This window comes from Salvelinus alpinus, chromosome 3 (assembly GCF_045679555.1).
Source record: "Salvelinus alpinus chromosome 3, SLU_Salpinus.1, whole genome shotgun sequence".
NCBI classification, from domain to species: Eukaryota; Metazoa; Chordata; class Actinopteri; order Salmoniformes; family Salmonidae; genus Salvelinus; species Salvelinus alpinus.
In genome coordinates this window covers 56791614-56815062 of record NC_092088.1, presented here as the reverse complement: position 1 = coordinate 56815062, position 23449 = coordinate 56791614, and the positions used below count along the sequence as shown (strand labels likewise).

Genomic DNA, 23449 nt, shown 5'->3' with positions numbered 1-23449 from the left:
CGCTCTGAGAATAACATTGACAAATATACTGATATGGTGACTGAGTTTATCAGGAAGTGTATAGGAGATGTTGTGCCCACTGTGACTATTAAAACCTACCCTAACCATAAACCATGGATAGAAGGCAGAATTCGCGCAAAACTGAAAGCGCGAACCACCGCATTTAAACATGGCAAGGTGACGGGGAATATGGCTGAATATAAACAGTGTAGATATTGCCTCCGTAAGGCAATCAAACAGGCAAAACGTCAGTATAGAGACAAAGTGGAGTCGCAATTCAACGGCTCAGACACGAGACGTATGTGGCAGGGTCTACAGACAATCACGAACTACAAAGGGAAAACCAGCCACGTGACTAACACCGACAGCTAAACACCTTATTTGCCTGCTTTGAGGATAATACAGTGCCACCGACGCAGCCCGCTACCAAAGACTGTGGGCTCTCGTTCTCCGTGGCCGACGTGAGTATGACATTTAAGCGTGTTAACCCTTGCAAGGCTGCCGGTCCAGACGGCATCCCTAGCCGCGTCCTCAGAGCATGCGCAGACCAGCTGGTTGGAGTGTTTACGGACATATTCAGTCTTTCCCTATCCCAGTCTGCTGTCCCCACATGCTTCAAGATGTCCACCATTGTTCCTGTACCCAAGAAAGCAAAGATAACTGAACTAAACGACTATCGCCCCGTAGCACTCACTTCTGTCATCATGAAGTGCTTTGAGAGACTAGTCAAGGATCATATCACCTCTACCTTACCTGCCACCCTAGACCCACTTCAATTTGCTTACCGCCCCAATAGATCCACAGACAATGCAATCACCATCGCACTGCACACTTCCTTATCCCATCTGGACAAGATAAATACCTATGTTAGAATGCTGTTCGTTGACTATAGCTCAGCATTCTACACGATAGTACCCTACAAGCTCATCATTAAGCTTGGGGCCCTGGGTCTGAACTCTGCCCTGTGCAACTGGGTTCTGGACTTCCTGACGGGCTGCCCCCAGGTGGTGAAGGTAGGAAACAACACCTCCACTTCACTGATCCTCAACACAGGTGCCCCACAATGGTGCGTGCTCATCCCCCTCCTGTATTCCCTGTTCCATCATGACTGTGTGGCCACGCACGCCTCCAACTCAATCATCAAGTTTGCAGACGACACAACAGTAGTAGGCCTGATTACCAACAATGACGAGACAGCTTACAGAGAGGAGGTGAGGGCCCTGGGAGTGTGGTGCCAGGAAAATAACCTCTCCCTCAACGCCAATGAAACAAAGGAGCTAATCGTGGACTAGCAGAGGGCGCAGCCCCCTATGCACATCGACGGAACCGCAGTGGAGAAGGCATAACAACCTCAGGAGCCTGAAGAAATTCGTCTTGGCACCTAAAACCCTCACAAACTTTTACAGATGCACAATTGTGAGCATCCTATCGGGCTGTATCACTGCCTCGTACGGCAACTGCGCCGCCCGCAACTGCAAAGCTCTCCAGAGGGTGGTGAGGTCTGCCCAACGCATCACCGGGGGCAAACTACCTGCCCTACAGAACACCTACAGCACCCGATGTCACAGGAAGGCTATAAAGATCATCAAGAACAACAACCACCCGAGCCACTGCCTGTTCACCCCTCTATCATCCAGAAGGCGAGGTCAGTACAGGTGCATCAAAGCTGGGACAGAGAGACAGAAGCTGTTTTTCAATCTCAAAGCCATCAGACTGTTAAACAGCCATCACTAGCACCTTAGAGGCTGCTGCCCTATATACATGGACTTGAAATCACTGGCCACTTTAATAATGGAACACTAGTCACTTTAATAATGTTTACATATTTTGCATTACTCACCTCATATGTATTTATTGTATTCTATTCTACTGTATTTTATTATATTTCGCGCCGACATTGCTTTTCCAAATATTTATATGATCTTAATTCCATTCCTTTACTTTAGATTTGTTTATTGTTTGTATTGTTGTGAACTTGTTTGATATTACTAAACACGTGTATGTGACCATTAAAATTTGATTTGATCAATGTATGGCAGATAGAAAAACGCAATGTAACACAACTGGTCAAATATGATGGCTCGCTGTACGACTTCATGACTTCATTCAATGTTTATATACCAAAGAACAAATTGTAGCTGGGGCAAATATGACACTTACCAATTAATTAATATACATACAGGATATAAACTCTGAGAGGAATGAGTGAGTGGGGCACCTATCGGTTTAAAAGGAGTGTACTTGTGTTTACTCTTGAAAACGGTAACGTGTTTCACAAGTATCGCTGAGGATCACTGATTAGCATACTGTGTAGGTGGATGTCATACTCAGCTAATGCCTTGCTGTGGTCAGTAGGTCTCCTCATGAATATGCAAATGTAACCGCATGTCCAGTTTTCCTGTGGAGAAGCACTTTCTCATTCTCTCACTCTCGCTCTTTCAACCTTACTCGCTCTCTCTTTTGATTTTTCTTTCTTGGACACACACACTCTTAATTTCACAGACTCACATTCACACAGTTACCCCCTCCCCTCTGTGATCCACTGAACCCCTTTCCCTATCTCTCCCATCTCTTATTGATAAGTTGAAATCTCTCTTTTACTGTAGTTTTAAACAAGCGGTTATTCGCCAGGCTTTGGGAATTGACAACAGCACAGTTACTTCACTGCCTCTCTGACCATCACATGAGGGTCACCGTAGGCCTGCAGTAATGACTCTTCTGTCTTAATGTGGGCCTCTGAGCCTTGGAGTCATATCATTCACTTCAGAGGCCTGTGACTATCTTTTCCCTGTCCTCTCTTTCTTGGTTTGGTCTCACTCGTAGTAATTGCAACTCAAACAGGTTACTATTGCGCTTTAGAGAGCACTGTCACTCAATACATTCTTAGCCTCTGATCTTCAAACATTTTGACTCTAGGAGAGAGGGATTGGAGCTGGAGAATTATCATATTATTTATAATCTTATGTGATCTTTTGACAGTCCACTATTCATTATTAATATAGCTGGCCTGCTATTTACAGAGGTGTGGACTCGAGTCACACATTTCATGACTTGAGGCTCGACTTAACAGAAAATAAAATAACTTGAGACTTGACTTGGACTTGAAGCCTCAAGACTCAGAACTCGACATTGACTTCAGTCTAATGACTTGAAATGATCTGGCTATGTTTTGTAACGTTCTGTCACTCATTTTGTGGCACATTGTCTCTGTGGATTACTCTCCACGCAGACAGAGACCGTAGCCGCAGCGTCACACTTGCAAAAAAATTGCAACATATTGGCTAGTGAAACGCACACTCTGCCCTCTGATTGGACCAGCATAACTGTCAATCAACACAGGTCGGGTGAGCTAGTGAACAGATTGCAGATTTGCTGTACAGCTATAGGATCGGGTATAGTGCAAACGTCAAATTGTAGGGAGAGAGTATTGCCTTAAGTAAAAATGCAGGTTCAAGGAATATTAACTGTTTACTTTGCAAACTTACCAGCAATGGAGCGTTAAGCAACAAGCACTAGCGTAGGCCTGCTCGTATTTTGGTATGCAATTGCTTGAAATTGATCATTTACTTATGAACCTTGCATTTGGAATTTGTTATTAAAATGTATTATTAGATAATCAAAATATGCTGTGGACAAAATTGTTAAATGGGCTGTCTGGCAGCCTCAATAAATAGACAAAGATTTGTAGTTGATCAAGTAAAGCCTGTTTGTTTACATTTTCTTTTACTAGACTTGAGTCTTGTCTTGGTCTTTAAATGCACGACTTGGACTTGAATCGAGACTCGACCCGTTCCGCTAGTTGGGTCTTGACTTGAGACTCGGATCTTGTGACTTGAGACATGCTTGTGACTCAAATAATAGTGACATGCTCACACCTCTGGCTATTTATAATAGACATGTTCCTATTCAGTTATGGCAAGGTAGTAGAATCCCCCTATAAGCGGAACTCTTTCCACCTAATTTACATATTTTCACATTGACATATTTAAACAGATCTAATTAAACATTTCTATTCACTAACGCAAAGTTACGTAAAACATTGAGCACTCTCCTATGTGATCATGTTCAGTTCTGCACTCCCCACTCAACCTGTTTGTAGTGAGGCATTCAACTGCAAGCCTTTTTAACCCCACAGCCCTGGCTTTAATCCCAGCCCTCAGAGATCTAGAGCCAACAGAGATGTGGCTGGTTTTATGGCCATTTCCCCCCCTTCCTGTCTTGCTTTAAACCACAAACACTGCTCCTAGTGATCCATCACAGAACACACACCATCAACTGGGCCTTCTCCAAAAAAACTGCAGGCCTGCCGAAAGGGATCCGACTCTAGCAAACACACAGTGCTCCAATTTCCTCAAAGAGCTTTTTAATGGAACAGAGCAAAAGGCGGGTGAGTGCTCAGATTTTAAAAAACAACAGAAAAGGATTCTCTTTTATGATGGAGGGATTTTGTCCATGCAAGCAGTTGATGTCAGGAGGAGTGATGTGGCCGATTTCCTCGACTGCCAGTGCCAACCAGACCTGGCGACGACGCTACCGCCGTACGTCTGTTGCAGAAGAGGGCCAGCCCCGTACTGCTTATCGATTGTTGTAGCTTTCCCAACTGCGGCTATCGTAAATTGAAGGGCCGTTCTCACCGGCGTGCGTCAGCCGTGATATGTGTGTGTGTGTGTGTGTGTGTGTGTGGGGTTGGTATACTTGAGTGCATTGACTGTAGACCAAGGCTTCCATCTGATTTCACCCTTAATGGCGTGTCCCTCTGGACGAAAATCGTCCTTTCTCAATGTTTTTCATTGGAAGGCAATTTCACTAGAAACGTACATGCCAGTAAATCACTTAAACCCTTCCTCCCCCGCCAACTACCCTCTGAGGTATTCTTCAAACATGGCCAGGTTTTTGACAGGTTATTATTCCCAAAAAGCCATGTGTTTATGTCTTGACTCACCTTTTATGTATAAGAACTAGAATGATCTACCAGAAACATATGGAACAGCACATATTTCCCTCTGTTCAATGTAGGACATTAAAAACGACCAAACTCGTAGCCCTTCTGTTAGGTCGACTTCTGCTCTTGGCTTAGTGAAAATATGTTAAATAAATTATGCCTGCAAACTTATCACATTTCTGTGAATGACTTCAGCGTAGAAATAAGCCCTTTTGACAACTTGTAGCTGAAGGCAGTGGCTTTGGATTAACAGCAGGCTCCGCGTGGCCCAACATTGTACAGGTATAGTCATGGGGAGGAGGGGAAAACAGAGGTGATCATTGGGACAAATGTCATAGTTTGTGACAGGCAGAACTTAATTTGTGTGTGGTGGGGGAGCAGAGGGGACTTGGTGTATGTTACACATGCTTATCCTTGTAGTTTAATTTGTGTGTTTACTGCCATTGTATGTACAGTACTGGACGTCTTCCACTTTGTCCAGTTAAACTTGGTTAAGCAGGCCAATGATAAACAATATAAAACTACACATTGTGCTGCATCACTGGGAGTGGCAGGTAGCCTAGTGGTCAGAGCGTTGGGCCAGTAACCGAAAGGTTGCTAGGTTGAATCCCCGAGCTGACAAGGTACAAATCTATCGTTCTGTTAACAAGGCAGTTAACCCATTGTTCCTAGGCCGTCATTGTAAGTAAGAATTTGTTCTTAACTGACTTGCCTAGTTAAATTAAGGTTAAATAAATAAAAATATCACTGCTTGATATGGCAAATGCACCACCCTTGACTACAGAGGGTGGTGCGGACAGAGGGTGGTGGCGCCGAGCTCCCTACCATCCAGGACCTCTATATCAGGCGGTGTCAGAGGAAGGCCCGATTGCCAAAGACTGCTACTGTCTGGCTCTTGGACCAACAGGCTCTGAGACAGCTACTACCCCCAAGTCATAAGCCTGCTAAATACTCAATACTATAAATGGTACCCAAACTACATTTTATATAAAAAGTACCCCTTTAAATTAGTGGATTTGGCCATTTTAGCCACACCCATTGCTGACAGGTGTATACAATTGAGCACACAGCCATGCAATCACCATAGACAAACATTGGCAGTAGAATGACCTTACTGAAGAGCTCAGTGACATTCAATGTGGCACCGTCATAGAATGCTTCCTTTCCAACAAGTCAGTTCGTCAAATGTCTGCCTTTCTAGAGCTTCCTCTGTCAACTGTAAGGGCTGTTATTGTGAAGTGGAAACGTCTAGGAGCAACAACGACTCACATGTGAAGTGGTAGACCACACAAGCTCACAGAATGGAAGTGCCGAAGCGTGTTTCTCTGTAGTGACGAATCACTCTTCACCATGTGACAGTCTGATGGATGAATCTGAGTTTGGGGGATGCCAGGAGAACGATACCTGCCCGAATGCATAGTGCCAACTGTAAGGAGGAGGAATAATGGTCTGGGGCTGTTTTTTGTGGTTCAGGCTATGTCCCTTAGTTCCAGTGAAAGGAAATCTTAACGCTACAGCATACAATGACATTCAAGACGATTCTGCGCTTCCAATTTTGTGGCAAAAGTTTGTGGAAGGTCCTTTCCTGTTACAGCATGACATTAGGATCCCCATTAGCTGTTGCAAAAGCAGCAGCTACTCTTTCTGGGGTCCACACAAAACATGAAACATAATACAGAATGACATAATACGGAACATCAATAGACAAGAACAGCTGGAGGACAGAACTACGTAAATTAAAAAAAAGGCACACGTAGCCTACATATCAATGCATACACACAAACTAAGTCAAATAGGGGAGAGGCGTTGTGCCGCGAGGTGTTGCTTTATCTGATTTTTGAAACCAGGTTTGCTATTTATTTGAGCAATATGAAATGGAAGGAAGTTCCATGCAGTAAGGGCTGTATATAATACTGTACGCTTTCTTGAATTTGTTCTGGATTTAGGGACTGTGAAAAGACCCCTGGTGGCATGTCTGGTGGGATAAGTGTGTGTGTCAGAGGTGTGTGTGTAAGTTGACTATGCAAACAATTAGGGATTTTCAACACATTAATGTTTCTAATTAAAAGAAGAAGTGATGCAGTCAGTCTATCCTCAACTCTTAGCCAAGAGAGACTGGCATGCATAATATTTATATCAGCCCTCTGATTACAATTAAGAGCAAAACGTGCCGCTCTGTTCTGGGCCAGCTGCAGCTTAACTAGGTCTTTCCTTGCAGCACTGGACCACACGACCGGACAATGGAATCAAGATTAGACCAAACTAGCAGAACTTGCTTATTGGAGTGTGACGTCAAAAAAGCTGATTATCTCTTTATTTTCGGCTAGACCTCTCCCCATCTTTACAACCATTGAATCTATATGTTTTGACCATGACAGTTTACAATCTAAGGTAACGCCTTAGTAATTTAGTCCCGTCAACTTGTTCAACAGCCACACCATTCATTACCAGATTCAGCTGAGGTCTAGCACGAGGTCTAGCACTTAAGGAATTATTTGTACCAAATACAATGCTCATAGTTTTAGAGATGTTCAGGACCAGTTTATTACTGGCCACCCATTCCAAAACAAACTGCAACTCTTTGTTAAGGGTAAGATGGTCAGTTTAATGAGGGTATGTTTGGCAGCATGAGTGAAGGATGCTTTGTTGCGAAATAGGAAGCTGATTCTAGATTTCATTTTGGATTGGAGATGTTTAATGTGAGTCTGGAAGGAGAGTTTACAGTCTAACCAGACACCTAGGTATTTGTAGTTGTCCACATATTCTAAGTCAGAACCGTCCAGAGTAGTGATGCTGGACGGGCGGGCAGGTGCGGGCAGCGATCGGTTGAAGAGCATGCATTTAGTTTTACTTGCATTTAAGAGCTGTTGGAGGCCACGGAAGGAGAGTTGTATTGCATTGAAGCTCATCTGGAGGTTAGTTAACACAGTGTCCAAACGGCCAGAGGTATACAGAATGGTGTCGTCTGCGTAGAGGTGGATCAAAGAATCATCAGCAGCAAGATCGACATCATTGATGTTTACAGAGAAGAGAGTCGGCCCGAGAATTGAACCCTGTGGCACCCCCATAGAGACTGCCAGAGGTCCGGACAACAGGCCCTCCGATTTGACATACTGACATACTGAACTCTATCGGAGAAGTAGAACCAGGCGAGGCAATCATTTGAGAACCAAGGCTGTTGAGTCTGCCAATAAGAATGTTGTGATTGACAGAGTCGAAAGCCTTAGCCAGGTCAATGAATATGGCTGCAGAGTAATGTCTCTTATCGATGGCGGTTATGATATCGTTTAGGACCTTGAGCGTTGCTGAAGTGCACCCGTGACAAGCTCTGAAACCAGATTGTGTAGCGGAGAAGGTACGGTGGGTTGCGAAATGGTCGGTAATCTGTTTGTTAACTTGGCTTTCAAAGACCTTAGAAAGGCAGGGTAGAATAGATATAGGTCTGTAGCAGTTTTGGTCTAGAGTGTCTCCCCCTTTGAAGAGGGGGATGACCGCGGCAGGTTTCCAATCTATGGGAATCTCAGACCATACGAAAGAGAGGTTGAACAGGCTAGTAATAGGGGTTGCAACAATTTCGGCACTTCATTTTAGAAAGAGAGGGTCCAGATTGTCTAGCCCGGCTGATTTGTAGGGGTCCAGATTTTGCAGCTCTTTCAGAACATCAGCTATCTGGATTTGGGTGAAGGAGAAGTGGGGGAAGTTTGGGCGAGTTGCTGTGGGGAGAGCAGGGCTGTTGACCAGGGTAGGGGTAGCCAGGTGGAAAGCATGGCCAGCCGTAGAAAAATGCTTATTGAAATTCTCAATTATTGTGGATTTATCGGTGGTAAGTGTTTCCTAGCCTCCGTGCAGTGTGCAGGTGGGAGGAGGTGCTCTTATTCTCCATGGACTTTACAGTGTCCCAGAACTTTTTGGAGTTCGTGCCAGAGGATGCAAATTTCTGCTTGAAAAAGCTAGCCTTAGCTTTCCTAACTGCCTGTGTATATTTGTTCCTAACGTCCCTGAAACGTTGCATATCACGGGGGCTGTTCGATGCTAATGCAGAACGCCACAGGATGTTTTTGTGCTGGCCAAGGGCAGACAGGTCTGGAGAGAAACAAGGGCTATATCTGTTCCTGGTTCTAAATTTTTTGAATGAGGCATGCTTATTTAAGATGGTGAGGAAGGCACTTTTAAAGAATAACCAGGCATCCTCTACTGACGGGATGAGGTCAATATCCTTCCAGGATACCCGGGCCAGGTCGATTAGAAAGGCCTGCTCGCTGAAGTGTTTTAGGGATCGTTTGACAGTGATGAGGGGTGGTTGTTTGACCGCAGATCCATTACGGATGCAGGCAATGAGGCAGTGATCGCTGAGATCTTGGTTGAAAACAGCAGAGGTGTATTTGGAGGGCAAGTTGGTTAGGATGATATCTATGAGGGTGCCCGTGTTTACAGATTTGGGGTTGTACCTGGTGGGCTCATTGATAATTTGTGTGAGGAGTTTAGGTTTAGGTCACCTAGCAGCACGAGCTCCGAAGATAGATGGGCGGCAATCAATTCACATATGGTGTCCAGGGCACAGCTGGGGGCAGAGGGTGGTCTATAGCAAGCGGCAACAGTGAGAGACTTGTTTCTGGAAAGATGGATTTTTAAAAGTAGAAGTTCGAATTGTTTGGGTACAGACCTGGATAGTAAGACAGAACTCTGCAGGCTCTCTCTGCAGTAGATGGCAACACCGCCCCTTTTGGCAGTTCTATCTTGTCGGAAAATATTATAGTTAGGGATGGAAATTTCAGGGTTTTTGGTGGACTTCCTAAGCCAGGATTCAGACACGGCTAGGACATCCGGGTTGACAGAGTGTGCTAAAGCAGTGAATAAAACAAACTTAGGGAGGAGGCTTCTTATGTTAACATGCATGAAACCAAGGCTTTTACGGTTACAGAAGTCAACAAATGAGAGCAACTGGGGAGTAGGAGTGGAGCTAGGCACTGCAGGGCCTGGATTAACCTCTACATCATCAGAGGAACAGAGGAGGAGTAGGATGAGGGTACGGCTAAAGGCTATCAGGACTGGTCGTTTAGTGCGTTCAGAGCAGAGAGTAAAAGGAGCAGGTTTCTGGGTGTGAGAGAATAGATTCAAGGCATAATGTACAGACAGAGTTATGGTAGAATGTGAGTACATTGGAGGTAAACCTAGGCATTGAGTAATGATGAGAGATATATTGTCTCTAGAGACGTTTAAACCAGGTGATGTCACCGCATATGTGGGAGGTGGAACAACATGGTTGGTTAAGGCATATTGAGCAGGGCTAGAGGCTCTACAGTGAAATAAGACAATAATCACTAACCAGGACAGTAATGGACATATTGATGTTAGGGAGAGGCATGCGTAGCCAAGTGATCAATAGGGGTCCAGTGAGTGGTTGGGCTGGCTGGAGACACAGCGATTCAGACAGCTAGCAGGCCAGGGGTAGCAGGCTAGCAGACCGGGGCTAGCAAGCTAGCAGAAGAGCCTTAGAGGGAAGTCTTGACAGAGTAAAGCCTGTTTTGGCCTCCGCGTGCGGTGACGTCGATAGACCAGTCGCGATGGATTAGTAGGGTTCCGAGTAGCAGAGGGGTCCATGTCCAATTGGGAAAATAGGTATAGTGGCCCAAGAAATTGGCCGATGGATCTATACAGCCAACAATCCAATATGCTCTAGACAGCTAGCAGCTAGCAGGCCGCAGCTTGCAGATGGGCATTCAGGGGTGGTCGCGATCTAGAGGCCAGTTGAGTACCCCCTCGAGCACATTACGTCGTAGTCCAGTCGTGAAGGATCGGCGGGGTTCCGTGCCCCGTACCGGCAGTAGAAGGGGTCCAGGTATTGTAGCCCAGGAGTGGCTGATGGGCCTCTTTAGCAAGCCGGGAGAAAGGGCCTAGCATGGGCTAGCTCCAGACTAATTGGTGCTTGCTCCGGGACCGACGTTAGCCAGTACTCGGATAGCAGCTAGCTAGCTGCGAAGATCCAGGTGAAAATGTCCAGAGCTTACGGTAGGAATACAGGGATATGGAGAAAAAATAGGTCCTGTATGCTCTGGTTTGAGTCGCGTTGTACAAACTGGCGAGATCCTTCCGAGCTAAAGGTTAGCTGATGACCACTAGCAGTGGTTAGCTGACTACTAGCTAGTAGCTAGTGAGCTGGCTAGCTTCTGTTGGGGGATTCCGGATTCGAGGTGAATAATACTTTAGAAAAAAACAGATCCGCACCACATTGGGTGAGGCGGGTTGCAGGAGAGTGTTTTGAAGTTGAGTTTTAGAAAAAATATTTGAAAAGATATATACACAGGACACGACAAGACGAGGACAAACGACGTCTGACTGCTATGCCATCTTGGATAAGTGTATCCATATCTACCTCGTACCTCTGCACATTGATCTGGTTCTGGTACTCCCTGTATATAGCTACATTTTTTGTGTATTTTATTCCTCTTGTGTTACTATTTTTAGAAATGGCTCATAAGCAAGAATTTCACGGTAAAGTCTACCCCAGTTGTATTCGCTGCATTTGACAAATAACATTTGATTTGAAATTATACCTGAAAACATATCAACACGCCGTTCAATATCCCCTTACATGAGCTAACAATTGAGAAAATCACAATAGTTGAATATATCATCGAATAGTTTAGTCTCTCTCAGAGCTTTGGATTTACTGTATATTTGCCATATTCAATTGATCTACAAATCTGGGAGGTAGATTTAGTCATGCACCTCTCATACTAATCATGGAATGGGAGAGAACATGTGGTTCTGCAGCTAAGGCAGTTTGCATCGCAAAGAAAAAGTAGTCCCCTTATGTAAATTATGTAGCGGTTCATAGCAACCACTAGCCTTAGGTAAAGCAGATATTAATCTACAAAACAGAGGTTTCACATGAGTCCTTGTTACATGTGTGGGTATGTTGTATAACTATATACAGTAATGCATTTATTTACACTATTATTGCACGGTCATGCACAAGATCATTCATGTCTGAAAAATGGCTTTAGACTTTTCACTTTAATAGTTAACCGCAATGACTGTGTAATGTCATTGATTGGCCAGAAAATCTACTATCCTGGTTTCCCATGACTGTAACAGGCCCTGATTAGCGGGGAAGGAAGATAGTCCACGTGCTGCGGAACTTGAGGTGTACATTTGAAATGTATCCCCCTGAATTATTCTAATGGGAACTCTGTCTACTTCTGTTTCTTGTCAACAACATATGTTTTATTACAGTATTACCAATCTGTCCACTCTATGTAATGTATTCAATGTCTTTCACATCCTTCTCACATACTTCTTTTCTCTGTCCTTTCTTCCATAGATCGCCTTCTCCCAGCACAACAGCATCATGGACCTGGTGCAGTTTTTTGTCACCTTTTTCAGGTACGTACCATTTAGATGGAACTAATAAGGCAAACGAATATGCAATTTTCCCTTTCTGCTTAATAAACAAAGACAACAGTTGTCTCGGCTGTCTCCAGGCCATCTTCTGCCAGTCAACCAGTTTCACTGAGTGAGCCAATCACATGCGTTGTCAGTGCTTCATTTGAGACAGATCTTGCCGGAACAGGATCCGGAACAGGATCCGGCATCTCTTCGTCTTAGACTGTTTCGTTCTGGGACCTATTTGGCCAGATCCGGTACCTCTTGTGGCATGAAAACGTTTTTTAAAAGTATCACTTTTTTGAGTAAAAGCGATCAAAGGTAATTTGAATTGCAACTTCCTTAACATCAGCCCTGGCCTGATATTCTAAGATTTGATTCGGGAATAGAAATCAAACTGGATGGACATCAGAAATAGAGGAAGGACTAAAAACAAACAAAATATAACTATTGTAAAACAGATTGTGTCTGTAAAATGTGTATAAGATATGTAGACTGAAGGTAGAAGCCTAAGTGTTTATTGGTTTACTCCAATTGGGGGAAGGGTGGTAGGGTTTGCGGGGAATAATAAAGGTATATTCTAAAAAAAGCATGTATGTCTATATAGGTATGTGTATGTATATATGTGTATATGTATGCATGCGTGTATGTATATGGATATATATATTTACCCAAATAATATATGGGGGCTTGGAAATGATGCAGACAATTACATTGATGGAAGCAACATTCTTTCCGCAATATTAAGCTGATCCACCCCTTTAAAAAAAAAGAAGAAAAAAAAGAGTTGATTCGGGTTGGGTTGGCCCGGGCTTATGGTTTGCGTAACATTGTAACCTATGTTTGAGACCAATGCATGGCCATGGTTGTGTGAGTAGCACGCCTGTATCTCTCACAGAACTAGAATTAGATTCACTTTCTATGATCTTTCTCTCTGCTCTGATGGACATGAGCCTTCAACTCTCATCTCTCCAGCGTTGCATTATTTTGCCACAGAGGATCAACAGCTTCTTTTAAAAAATTGCCTAGCTGTGGATTGTGTGTAGCCCAGTAACAAGGCATAGCCTACAGTCGGGAACGCGCAGCAAATCTGTCAGTGCACAGCATGCAGACAAAACAGGCTTTTCGCAATATTTCAAGTACAATCGCAGGAAAACAGGTTGGAAACCAAATGGTGCCTGCTGAAAATAGAAGACACGAATCTGTCTGCCATAGGCTAACACAATATTTGATAAACTTCCAAATATTGTTTTACAAAGTAAAACAAGAGTGAGATGTAGGCTTTTGGCACGAATGTATTGGCCATCTCTGGCGAGTGAGCTGGGTGAGTCAGTGAAACTGAAAAGCATGTTTAGGACTATCATTTCCTCCTCATATTGTAGCCTACAGTATGTCTCCACACAATTATTGATGAATTCAAGGTCGTTTTTATTGATCTAATTTAGATTTGTGTGGTATTAAAAAAGATTCTGCCTAAGTCTCCAGTCATGTCAAATTATTTAGAATTGCATGAAATGCATTTATAAAAGGCTGTGTGTAAATCCCTCTACTCTACTGCTCTATGCCGCTACACAAATGCAATGATATTCATGCAGTGCTTTATTATGAAGGTGATATTTTTTTTCTCATCCCTTCCGGGACTTCAGAGTTCCCCAGGTCACCCCGCCCTCTCGCGCTCTCGGCAGCTCCTGATTTCCAACTAAACACTGTGCATTGTGCTTCGTTATTGGCAGACACGTTTGGAAACTACCAAAACAGGCAGACATTTCAGGCGGTCTTTTCAAACAGTTCTTACATCAAAAGGGGATAATCATAATTTTCACAATTTCAGTATTATTCCAACCTCATAGTGTAGAAATACAGTTGAAGTCGGAAGTTTACATGCACCTTAGCCAAATACATTTAACCTCAGTTTTTCACAATTCCTAACATTTAATCCTAGTAAAAATTACCTGTTTTAGGTCAGTTAGGATTACCACTTTATTTTAAGAATGTGAAATGTCAGAATAATAGTATAGAGAATTATTTATTTAATATTTTATTTCTTTTTTCACATTCCCAGTGGGTCATAAGTTTACATACACTCAATCAGTATTTGGTAGCATTGCCTTTAAATTGTTTAACTTGGGTCAAACGTTTCGGGTAGCCTTCCAAAAGCTTCCCACAATACGTTGGGTGAATTTTGGCCCATTCCTCCTGACAGAGCTGGTTTAACTGAGTCAGGTTTGTAGGCCTCCTTGCTCGCACACGCTTTTTCAGTTCTGCCCACACATTTTCTATGGGTTTGAGGTCAGGGCTTTGTGATGGCCACAACAATACCTTGACTTTGTTGTCTTTAAGCCATTTTGCCACAACTTTGGAAGTATGCTTGGGGTGGTTGTTCATTTGGAAGACCCATTTGCGTCCAAGCTTTAACTTCCTGACTGATGTCTTGAGATGTTGCTTCAATATATCCACATAATTTAATTAAATTTTTCTCCCTCATGATGCAATCTATTTTGTGAAGAGCACCAGTCCCTCCTGCAGCAAAGCACCCCCACAACATGATGCTGCCACCCCTGTGCTTCACGGTTGGGATGGTGTTCTTCGGCTTTCAAGCCTCCCCCTTTTTCCTCCAAACATAACGATGGTCATTATGGCCAAACAGTTCTATTTTTGTTTCATCAGACCAGAGGACATTTCTCCAAAAAGTACGATCTTTGTCCACATGTGCAGTTGCAAACCATAGTCTGGCTTTTTTATGGCGGTTTTGGAGCAGTGTCTTCTTCCTTGCTGAGCGGCCTTTCAGGTTATGTCGATATAGGACTCATTTTACTGTGGGTATAGATACTTTTATACCTGTTTCCTCCAGCATCTTCACAAGGTCCTTTGCTGTTGTTCTGGGATTGATTTGCACTTTTCGCACCAATGTATGTTTATCTCTAGGAGACAGAACGCGTCTCCTTCCTGAGTGGTATGATGGCTGCGTGGTCCCATGGTGTTTATACTTGCATACTATTGTTTGTACAGATGAACGTGGTACCTTCAGGCGTTTGGAAATTGCTCCCAAGGATGAACCAGACTTGTGGAGGTCTACAATTTTTTTTCTGAGGTCTTGGCTGATTTATTTTGATTTTCCCATCATGTCAAGCAAATAGGCACTGAGTTTGAAGGTAGGCCTTGAAATACATCCACAGGTACACCTCCAATTGACTCAAATGATGTCAATTAGCCTATCAGAAGATTCTAAAGCCACGACATCATTTTCTGGAATTTTCCAAGCTGTTTAAAGGCACAGTCAACTTAGTGTATGTAAACTTCTGACCCAGTGGAATTGTGATACAGTGAATTATAAGTGAAATAATCTGTCTGTAAACAATTGTTGTAAAAATTACTTGTGTCGGGGCCTCCCGGGTGGTGCAGTGGTCTAGAGCACTGCATCGCATTGCTAGCTGCGCCACCAGAGTCTCTGGGTTCGCGCCCAGGCTCTGTCGCAGCCGGCCGCGACCGGGAGGTCCGTGGGGCGACGCACAATTGGCATAGCGTCGTCCGGGTTAGGGAGGGTTTGGCCGGTAGGGATATCCTTGTCTCATCGCGCTCCAGCGACTCCTGTGGCGGGCCGGGCGCAGTGCGCACTAACCGAGGGGGGCGGGTGCACAGTGTTTCCTCCGACACATTGGTGTGGCTGGCTTCCGGGTTGGAGGCGCGCTGTGTTAAGAAGCAGTGCGGCTTGGTTGGGTTGTGCTTCGGAGGACGCATGGCTTTCGACCTTCATCTCTCCCGAGCCCGTACGGGAGTTGTAGCGATGAGACAAGATAGTAATTACTAGCGATTGGATACCACGAAAATTGGGGAGAAAAGGGGATACATTTATTTTTTTTATTAAAAAAAATTTAATACTTTTTTTGTTTTTGTTTTACTAGTGTCATGCACAAAGTAGATGTGCTAACCGACTTGCCAAAACTATAGTTTGTTAACAAGAAATTTGTGGAGTGGTTGAAAAACCAGTTTTCATGACTCCAACATAAGTGTATGTAAACTTCCGACAGTCAAGTTTTTGACTGCACTGGGACTTTAAGGTTCAGTCATTTGCTCCAAGAGCTTATTCCACTGTGTCATGGTCATAGTGGCACACACTTCCTTCTCACCCACTGTCTTCTTTAGTAAGCACCTTCTGAAGCATGCACTTTATCCACTTTTTTCCCAGATGTAACAGCTGATTTTTCAATATAATGTCACTCTCTGTGTTTGTCCCCTGCTCTTATCCTGCCTTGTTAAGTCTACTTCAGTGATCAAGTGCAGTTCTAATTATATTAGAACTGGGCGGCAGGGTAGCCTAGTGGTTAGAGCGTTGGACTAGTAACTGAAAGGCTGCAAGTTCAAATCCCCGAGCTGACAAGGTACAAATCTGTCGTTCTGCCCCTGAACAGGCAGTTAACCCACTGTTCCTAGGCCGTCATTGAAAATAAGAATTTGTTCTTAACTGACTTGCCTAGTTAAATAAAGAAAAAATAAAAATATTACAATAAATAAAACCTCCACAGATCCCTGTGCATCATGGGTCAAAGGCTTTAGCAGAAGCAGTATGTGCTGCCCTATGTGACCACAGCTGATTAAAGGCTTTAGTCAAAGGGAAAAAGGAGTTCACGTGCAGCTATGTTAACATGGTTGTAGATGTTTCTGTGTAAATGCTATGCATGTGCATGTCACAGAGGGTACGAGTTTGTGGTCTCTGTATGTGTGAGAGTGTATGCTTTGTTGTTTGTGTGTGAGTGTCTGCATGCTTTGGTTTGTTTGTGTGTGTGTTGGCTGTGCTCCATTGGTGTGTATAAGAGATGAAGTGGCAGGGCGGCAGAGCTGCGGTGCCCTGTGTGTGAGTCGGGCCCTGCAGGCTGAGGGCACACTGACATGATGGAGCTGGCACCACAGAGAGAGAGAGGGGAAGAGCGAAAGAGAGAGAGCGGGAACTAGGAAGGGAGAGGGGGGGTCGAGAGAGAGACGATGGGGAGGGAGAGAGAGGGGGGGAACGAGAGACAGAGTGGAGGAGATATTTTCCCTTAGAATTAAATAATCTCAGTGGTGCTCTTTCTCATAGGTGCTCTTTCTCCAATCCTGAGTTAGGGCGGTATGCAGTCATAGATTTCACCATCATTATCTTGTTTCAGGTACTGTAACAACAGTACAGTAATTTGATCATTTGGACATGTTTTGACCCTCTACATGCCTCTCCTTTAGCATCTTTCTTCTATTTTTCTCTTAGTATATCTTCATATGTTTGACTGACACTCTGGGTGTCTGTTCCTCTATTTTAGTGTTCATCCAAGCTAATTATATTTCTGCAATTATCTTTACTGTACAGTTCACCTGTCATCCTATGTCTGACTCTGTGCGTGTGTGTGTGACAATGCCACATGATCTCCTAAGTTACATCATGCATATCTTTAACATATGTACACTTGCATACATGAGAGACAGAAACGTGAGAGGGAAAATAGGTTGGAAGATTGTCGCCTAATTTTATCCTCAAGCTAAACTCTCGACATGAAGTAGTATTCTAACAGACTCTGATTAACTTCTAAAAGCTAATTTGACCAGCTTTTCTTTGAAGAGTGGTTAAATAGTTTTCTATCTCTTTCTCTCTCTCGTTCACTTTCCAGAGCGGTTCCCTAAATGAGCAAGAAAAATTGTTGTAATGAAGGAGTGTTTATGCTGCTTCTCCTTTTCAGCCCCAATGCTAATTGGTGACATTGCAGTTCAGTTTGGTCCAATTACTCGTTTCCTCTCTCTAAGTTGATTAGAAATCATCTCTCCTTCTTCTCAAGTTCAGCACAGAGACAATATACAAAGCTAAGTGGCTAATAAGCCTCTATCAGCTGTCCCAATTATTTCAAAATGGCTATCAACATTCTGTGCCGCTGCGACCTGAGGGATACTCCAGGCAGTTTGACAAACAACACTGCTCTGATAGAAAGGTAAACAAATTGGGATTGTGTTATCCACTATTTGGGCTCCCTTAGAAATCAGCCTTTTGCCATTCTGTGTGCCTGGGGGAATATACTTGGTTAACAGCTTGGTAGTCTATGGTGTACAGATGGAATTGTCTTTCTTTTGATAATTTGTGGATTGTGTGTGGAGGATTGGGTATCGATCTTGTAGCTTGCTGCTGGGTGTTTGTGATATGTTCTCCAATGGTTCGGATGATTGGACATGTTATAAACCCCTTCCCCATGTTCATGTGATCCACAATACCGAACAACTAACCCTCAGCCCCTCAGTGCCCCACGTACACACACACGCACACACACACACACACACACACACACACACACACACACACACACACACACACACACACACACACACACACACACACACACACTACCTTCGGAAAGTATCGATATTTCTTGACTTTTTCCCCCTCACCCATCTACACAAAATACCCCATAATGACAAAGTGGAAACATGTTTTTAGGAATGTTTGCAAAGTTATTGAAAACGAAATTCAGAAATATCGAATTTACATAAGTATTCACACCCCTGAGTCAATACATGTTAGAATCACCTTTGGCAGCGATTACAGCTGTGTCTTCCTGGGTAAGTCTCCAAATGCTTTACACACCTGATTGTGCAAATATTGTACATTCTTTCAAAAATCTTTGTGTGGACCAAACAACTGATTCTCATGCAAAATCCTATTTTCCCTAACCCCTAACCCTAACCGTTAACCTAACTCTTACCTTAAACTTAACCCCAGCTCCTAATTCTAGCCCTAACCCTAATTCTGACCCTAACTGTAAATCTTCCATGTGGGGACCAGAGAAATGTCCCCCACTTGGTCAGGATAGCAAAACCAAGCCACACACACACACACACACACACACACACACACACACACACACACACACACACACACACACACACACACACACACACACACACACACACACACACACACACACACACTGTATCCGTCCCACTCAGCCCTCCCATCCACCCCAGAACTGCACATGGAACTCATTGGTTTGAATCTCATTGGTTGCGGATGACTTGGCTAAAGCTATATCTGTAAGAAACCCCAATAAACCCCCTAATACCTCTTTAATAGTGACAGTTAGTCTTCTCCTCTCCCCATTAGTGCAGTAAGCCGCCGTGTTTGGGATTAATTGCAGGCTGAGTTAATAGATTTGATGTGGAATGATGGACTGTTACTGATTGGGCTTTGAAATATGGCCAAACCAACAAGCGGTGTTGGAGGGGAGGAAGAGTCTGTTCCAAACAATCCCAGTTACACTCCTGCCAGCAATATGGAGCTACAGCCATCATAGGGTTGTGTGAGACTTTCATGATTATTTATTTATTTTCCCAAAGTTTTTAGACATTGGTGAAGAAATTGGTACTGACGTACTGTACGGTCATATTTAATCAAACCTGTCAAACCTGCACACACATGCACCTATAGTGACAACTGTAAGTATGTACCATACTGTCAGTATATGGTTCACATCACTAACTAGGCAAATTCCTCAGTCTGATAGTTTATGTACTGTACTAGTGGTTTTCCAGAACATATGAGAAAGAGCATTTCCACAGCCTTTCAGCAGGCTTGGCTTGGAAATGTCACGCTAATTACAACTCTTTAGCCCTTTACGATGTGGTCATTGCTTCTAAGCTATTTTCTAGCTGTACACGGAGGGCGTTATGAAGATAGCTATTGTCTTGGACTTCTACACTACTTCCTGCCTTGGTGGTTTGGTTCTTTGGCCTCCAGGACTTGTAAAAGCTCTGGTTGAAAGACAGGCTTTGTGTGATCTAATGTCCAGATGTCATTGGCATTGGGATCATTCTATGTGACATTGCTCTGTGTAAGATGGCCACTCTCCTTGACCCACTCCATGGGTCCAATTGATTTCATGCTATTTCCCCATATTTCACTTGGTTTACCTCCGCAGTCTTAAAGTCCATTTCATAGTATTTGGTGCTGCTAGCCCTTTGGTGGCCATTTTTGTAGTTTTCTCTAAGGTAAAAAGACATGCAGCACTCTATGCAGGCACATGGAGAAATGACAACTGTCAAGGCAACCAAATCTTCCGCAAAGTACAGTCGTGGCCAAAAGTTTTGAGAATGACACAAATATACATTTTCACAAAGTCTGCTGCCTCAGATTGTATGATGGCAATTTGCATATACTCCAGAATGTTATGAAGAGTGATCAGATGAATTGCAATTAATTGCAAAGTCCCTCTTTGCCATGCCAATGAACTGAATACCCCAAAAACATGTCCACTGCATTTCAGCCCTGCCACAAAAAGACCAGCTGACATCATGTCAGTGATTCTCTCATTAATACAGGTGTGAGTGTTGATGAGGACAAGGCTGGAGATCACTCTGTCATGCTGATTGAGTTCGAATAACAGACTGGAAACTTCAAAATGAGGGTGGTGCTTGGAATCATTGTTCTTCCTCTGTCAACCATGGTTACCTGCAAGGAAACGCGTGCCGTCATCATTGCTTTGCACAAAAAGGGCTTCACAGGCAAGGATATTGCTGCCAGTAAGATTGCACCTAAATCAACCATTTATCGGATCATCAAGAACTTCAAGGAGAGCGGTTCAATTGTTGTTAAGAAGGCTTCAGGGCGCCCAAGAAAGTCCAGCAAGCACCAGGACCGTCTCCTAAAGTTGATTCAGCTGCGGGATCGGGGCACCACCAGTACAGAGCTTGCTCAGGAATGGCAGCAGGCAGGTGTGAGTGCATCTGCACGCACAGTGAGGCGAAGACTTTTGGTGGATGGACTGGTGTCAAGAAGGGCAGCAAAGAAGCCACTTCTCTCCAGGAAAAACATCAGGGACAGACTGATATTCTGCAAAAGGTACAGGGATTGGACTGCTGAGGACTGGGGTAAAGTCATTTTCTCTGAATACCCTTTCCGATTGTTTGGGGCATCCGGAAAAAAGCTTGTCCGGAGAAGACAAGGTGAGCGCTACCATCAGTCCTGTGTCATGCCAACAGTAAAGAATCCTGAGACCATTCATGTGTGGGGTTGCTTCTCAGCCAAGGGAGTGGGCTCACTCACAATTTTGCCTAAGAACACAGCCATGAATAAAGAATGGTATCAACACATCCTCCGAGAGCAACTTCTCCCAACCATCCAGGAACAGATTGGTGACGAACAATGCCTTTTCCAGCATGATGGAACATGATGGCCAGGTAACTCCCCAGACCTTAATCCCATTGAAAACTTGTGGTCAATCCTCAAGAGGTGGGTGGACAAAGAAAACCCCACAAATTCTGACAAACTCCAAGCATTGATTATGCAAGAATGGGCTGCCATCAGTCAGGATGTGGCCCAGAAGTTAATTGACAGCATGCCAGGGCGGATTGCAGAGGTCTTGAAAAAGAAGGGTCAACACTGCAAATATTGACTCTTTGCATCAACTTCATGTAATTGTCAATAAAAGCCTTTGACACTTATGAAATGCTTGTAATTATACTTTAGTATTCCATTGTAACATCTGACAAAAATATCTAGACACTGAAGCAGCAAACTTTGTGAAAATTAATATTTATGTCATTATCAAAACTTTTGGCCACGACTGTACATTGACACATTGACAAATCTTTCAAGGAGATGATTACGCTGGCCATTCAAAACATTTCTAAAGTATTTCTAAAGTATTAATAGTGCTCACTTTAGATCAGGTACTGCAAAATGTGATTTGTAAAATGGTTTAAAAGAACACCTAACCGTATGCATAATTCATAAATTATTCAAAAGTTGTGAATAACTATCTATATAGCATTTACAAATTTACAAAACGTAGGTATACTAATAAATAAATGGTGAGCAAACTATTTATGAATGCCTTATAAATGGTTATTACTGAACGTTATAATAAAGCGTTAACAGATTGGTCATGTGACAGCTAGACCATGAAAATAGTCACTACCCCCTTGTGACGTCATGCTAGTTCTATGCATTATTACATATTTAAAGAATAGGTTTGATTGTAGGCAGCTACTTTTGTCCTTACCTCCTCATGGTACTGTTGTGAAATTATATTATATTTCATGTAAATACTAGAATGAATAGATAATGGGTGATGAGCTAATTAAATTCACATTTACATTTTAGTCATTTAGCGGACACTTATCCAATGCGACATACAGGAGCAATTAGGGTTAAGTGCTCAAGAGCACATCAACAGATTTTTTTACCTAGTCTGCTCGGGGATTCAAACCAGCGACCTTTCGGTTACTGGCCCAACGCTAGGCTACCTGCCGCAAATGTATTGATTGATTGGTTGATTGATTGTGCTGTTTCCTCCTGCAGCTGTTTCCTGTCCCTGTTGCTGGTGGCAGCGGTGGTGTGGAAGGTCAAACAGACGTGCTGGGCATCCAGGAGGAGAGAGGTAGGTCATAGGTCAATCTCATCAGCTGTCGTAATTTATGGAAACCATGGTGGCGTTCCAGGTAGATTACATTGCAGTTGCCCTGCGCACATCTACCAATGGTCACATGCCACATCATTTACTGCGCAGACGGGTATCAGATTACTATATCTTAGGATGCAGATGGATCTGGCGGGCGACTGGAATGTAGTCTGCCTGGAACGCGACCCATGAGCGGATCAGACAGTACATCACAGATTCAAACCCCCTTACTGGCACAAATGAGAGGGTGCTCTATTCTCACTGACTCAGACTCTGGGTTTGTGTTTGTGTCTACAAATATGTGTATGTTTTTGTGTTTGTCCCTGTCTCTGTGGGTTTTAACATAATTACATGATTTCCTATGCAGTGGTAAGAGCTTCTGGTACTCTATATGTACACTGAGTATACAAAACCTGCTCTTTCCATGACATAGACTGACCAGCTAAATCCAGGTGAAAGCTATGATCCCTTATTGATGTCACCTGTTAAATCCACAGGTTAACGCAGGATTTTTAAGCCTTGAGACAATTAAGGAATGGATTGTGTGTGTGTGTCATTCAGAGGGTGAACACAAGATTGAAGTGGCTTTGAAGAGGGTATGGCAGTAGGTGCCAGGCACACCGGTTTGAGGTTGTCAAGAACTGCAACGCTGCTGGGTGTTTCACGCTTAACAGTTTCCCGTGTGTATCAAGAATGGTCCACCACCCAAAGG

General features: G+C 43.6%; 1 protein-coding gene across 3 annotated transcripts in view; it reads left to right on the top strand.

The window, feature by feature from the left end:
- LOC139570983 (attractin-like protein 1) overlaps window positions 1-23449 on the top strand; it is a 352370-nt gene that overhangs the window by 191587 nt on the left and 137334 nt on the right. For all 3 annotated transcript variants that reach the window (XM_071393395.1, XM_071393394.1, XM_071393396.1), the window contains 2 exons: window positions 12267-12328; window positions 22638-22716. In XM_071393395.1, the coding sequence (XP_071249496.1) occupies window positions 12267-12328; window positions 22638-22716 (141 nt within the window). The remainder of the gene's footprint in view (window positions 1-12266; window positions 12329-22637; window positions 22717-23449) is intronic.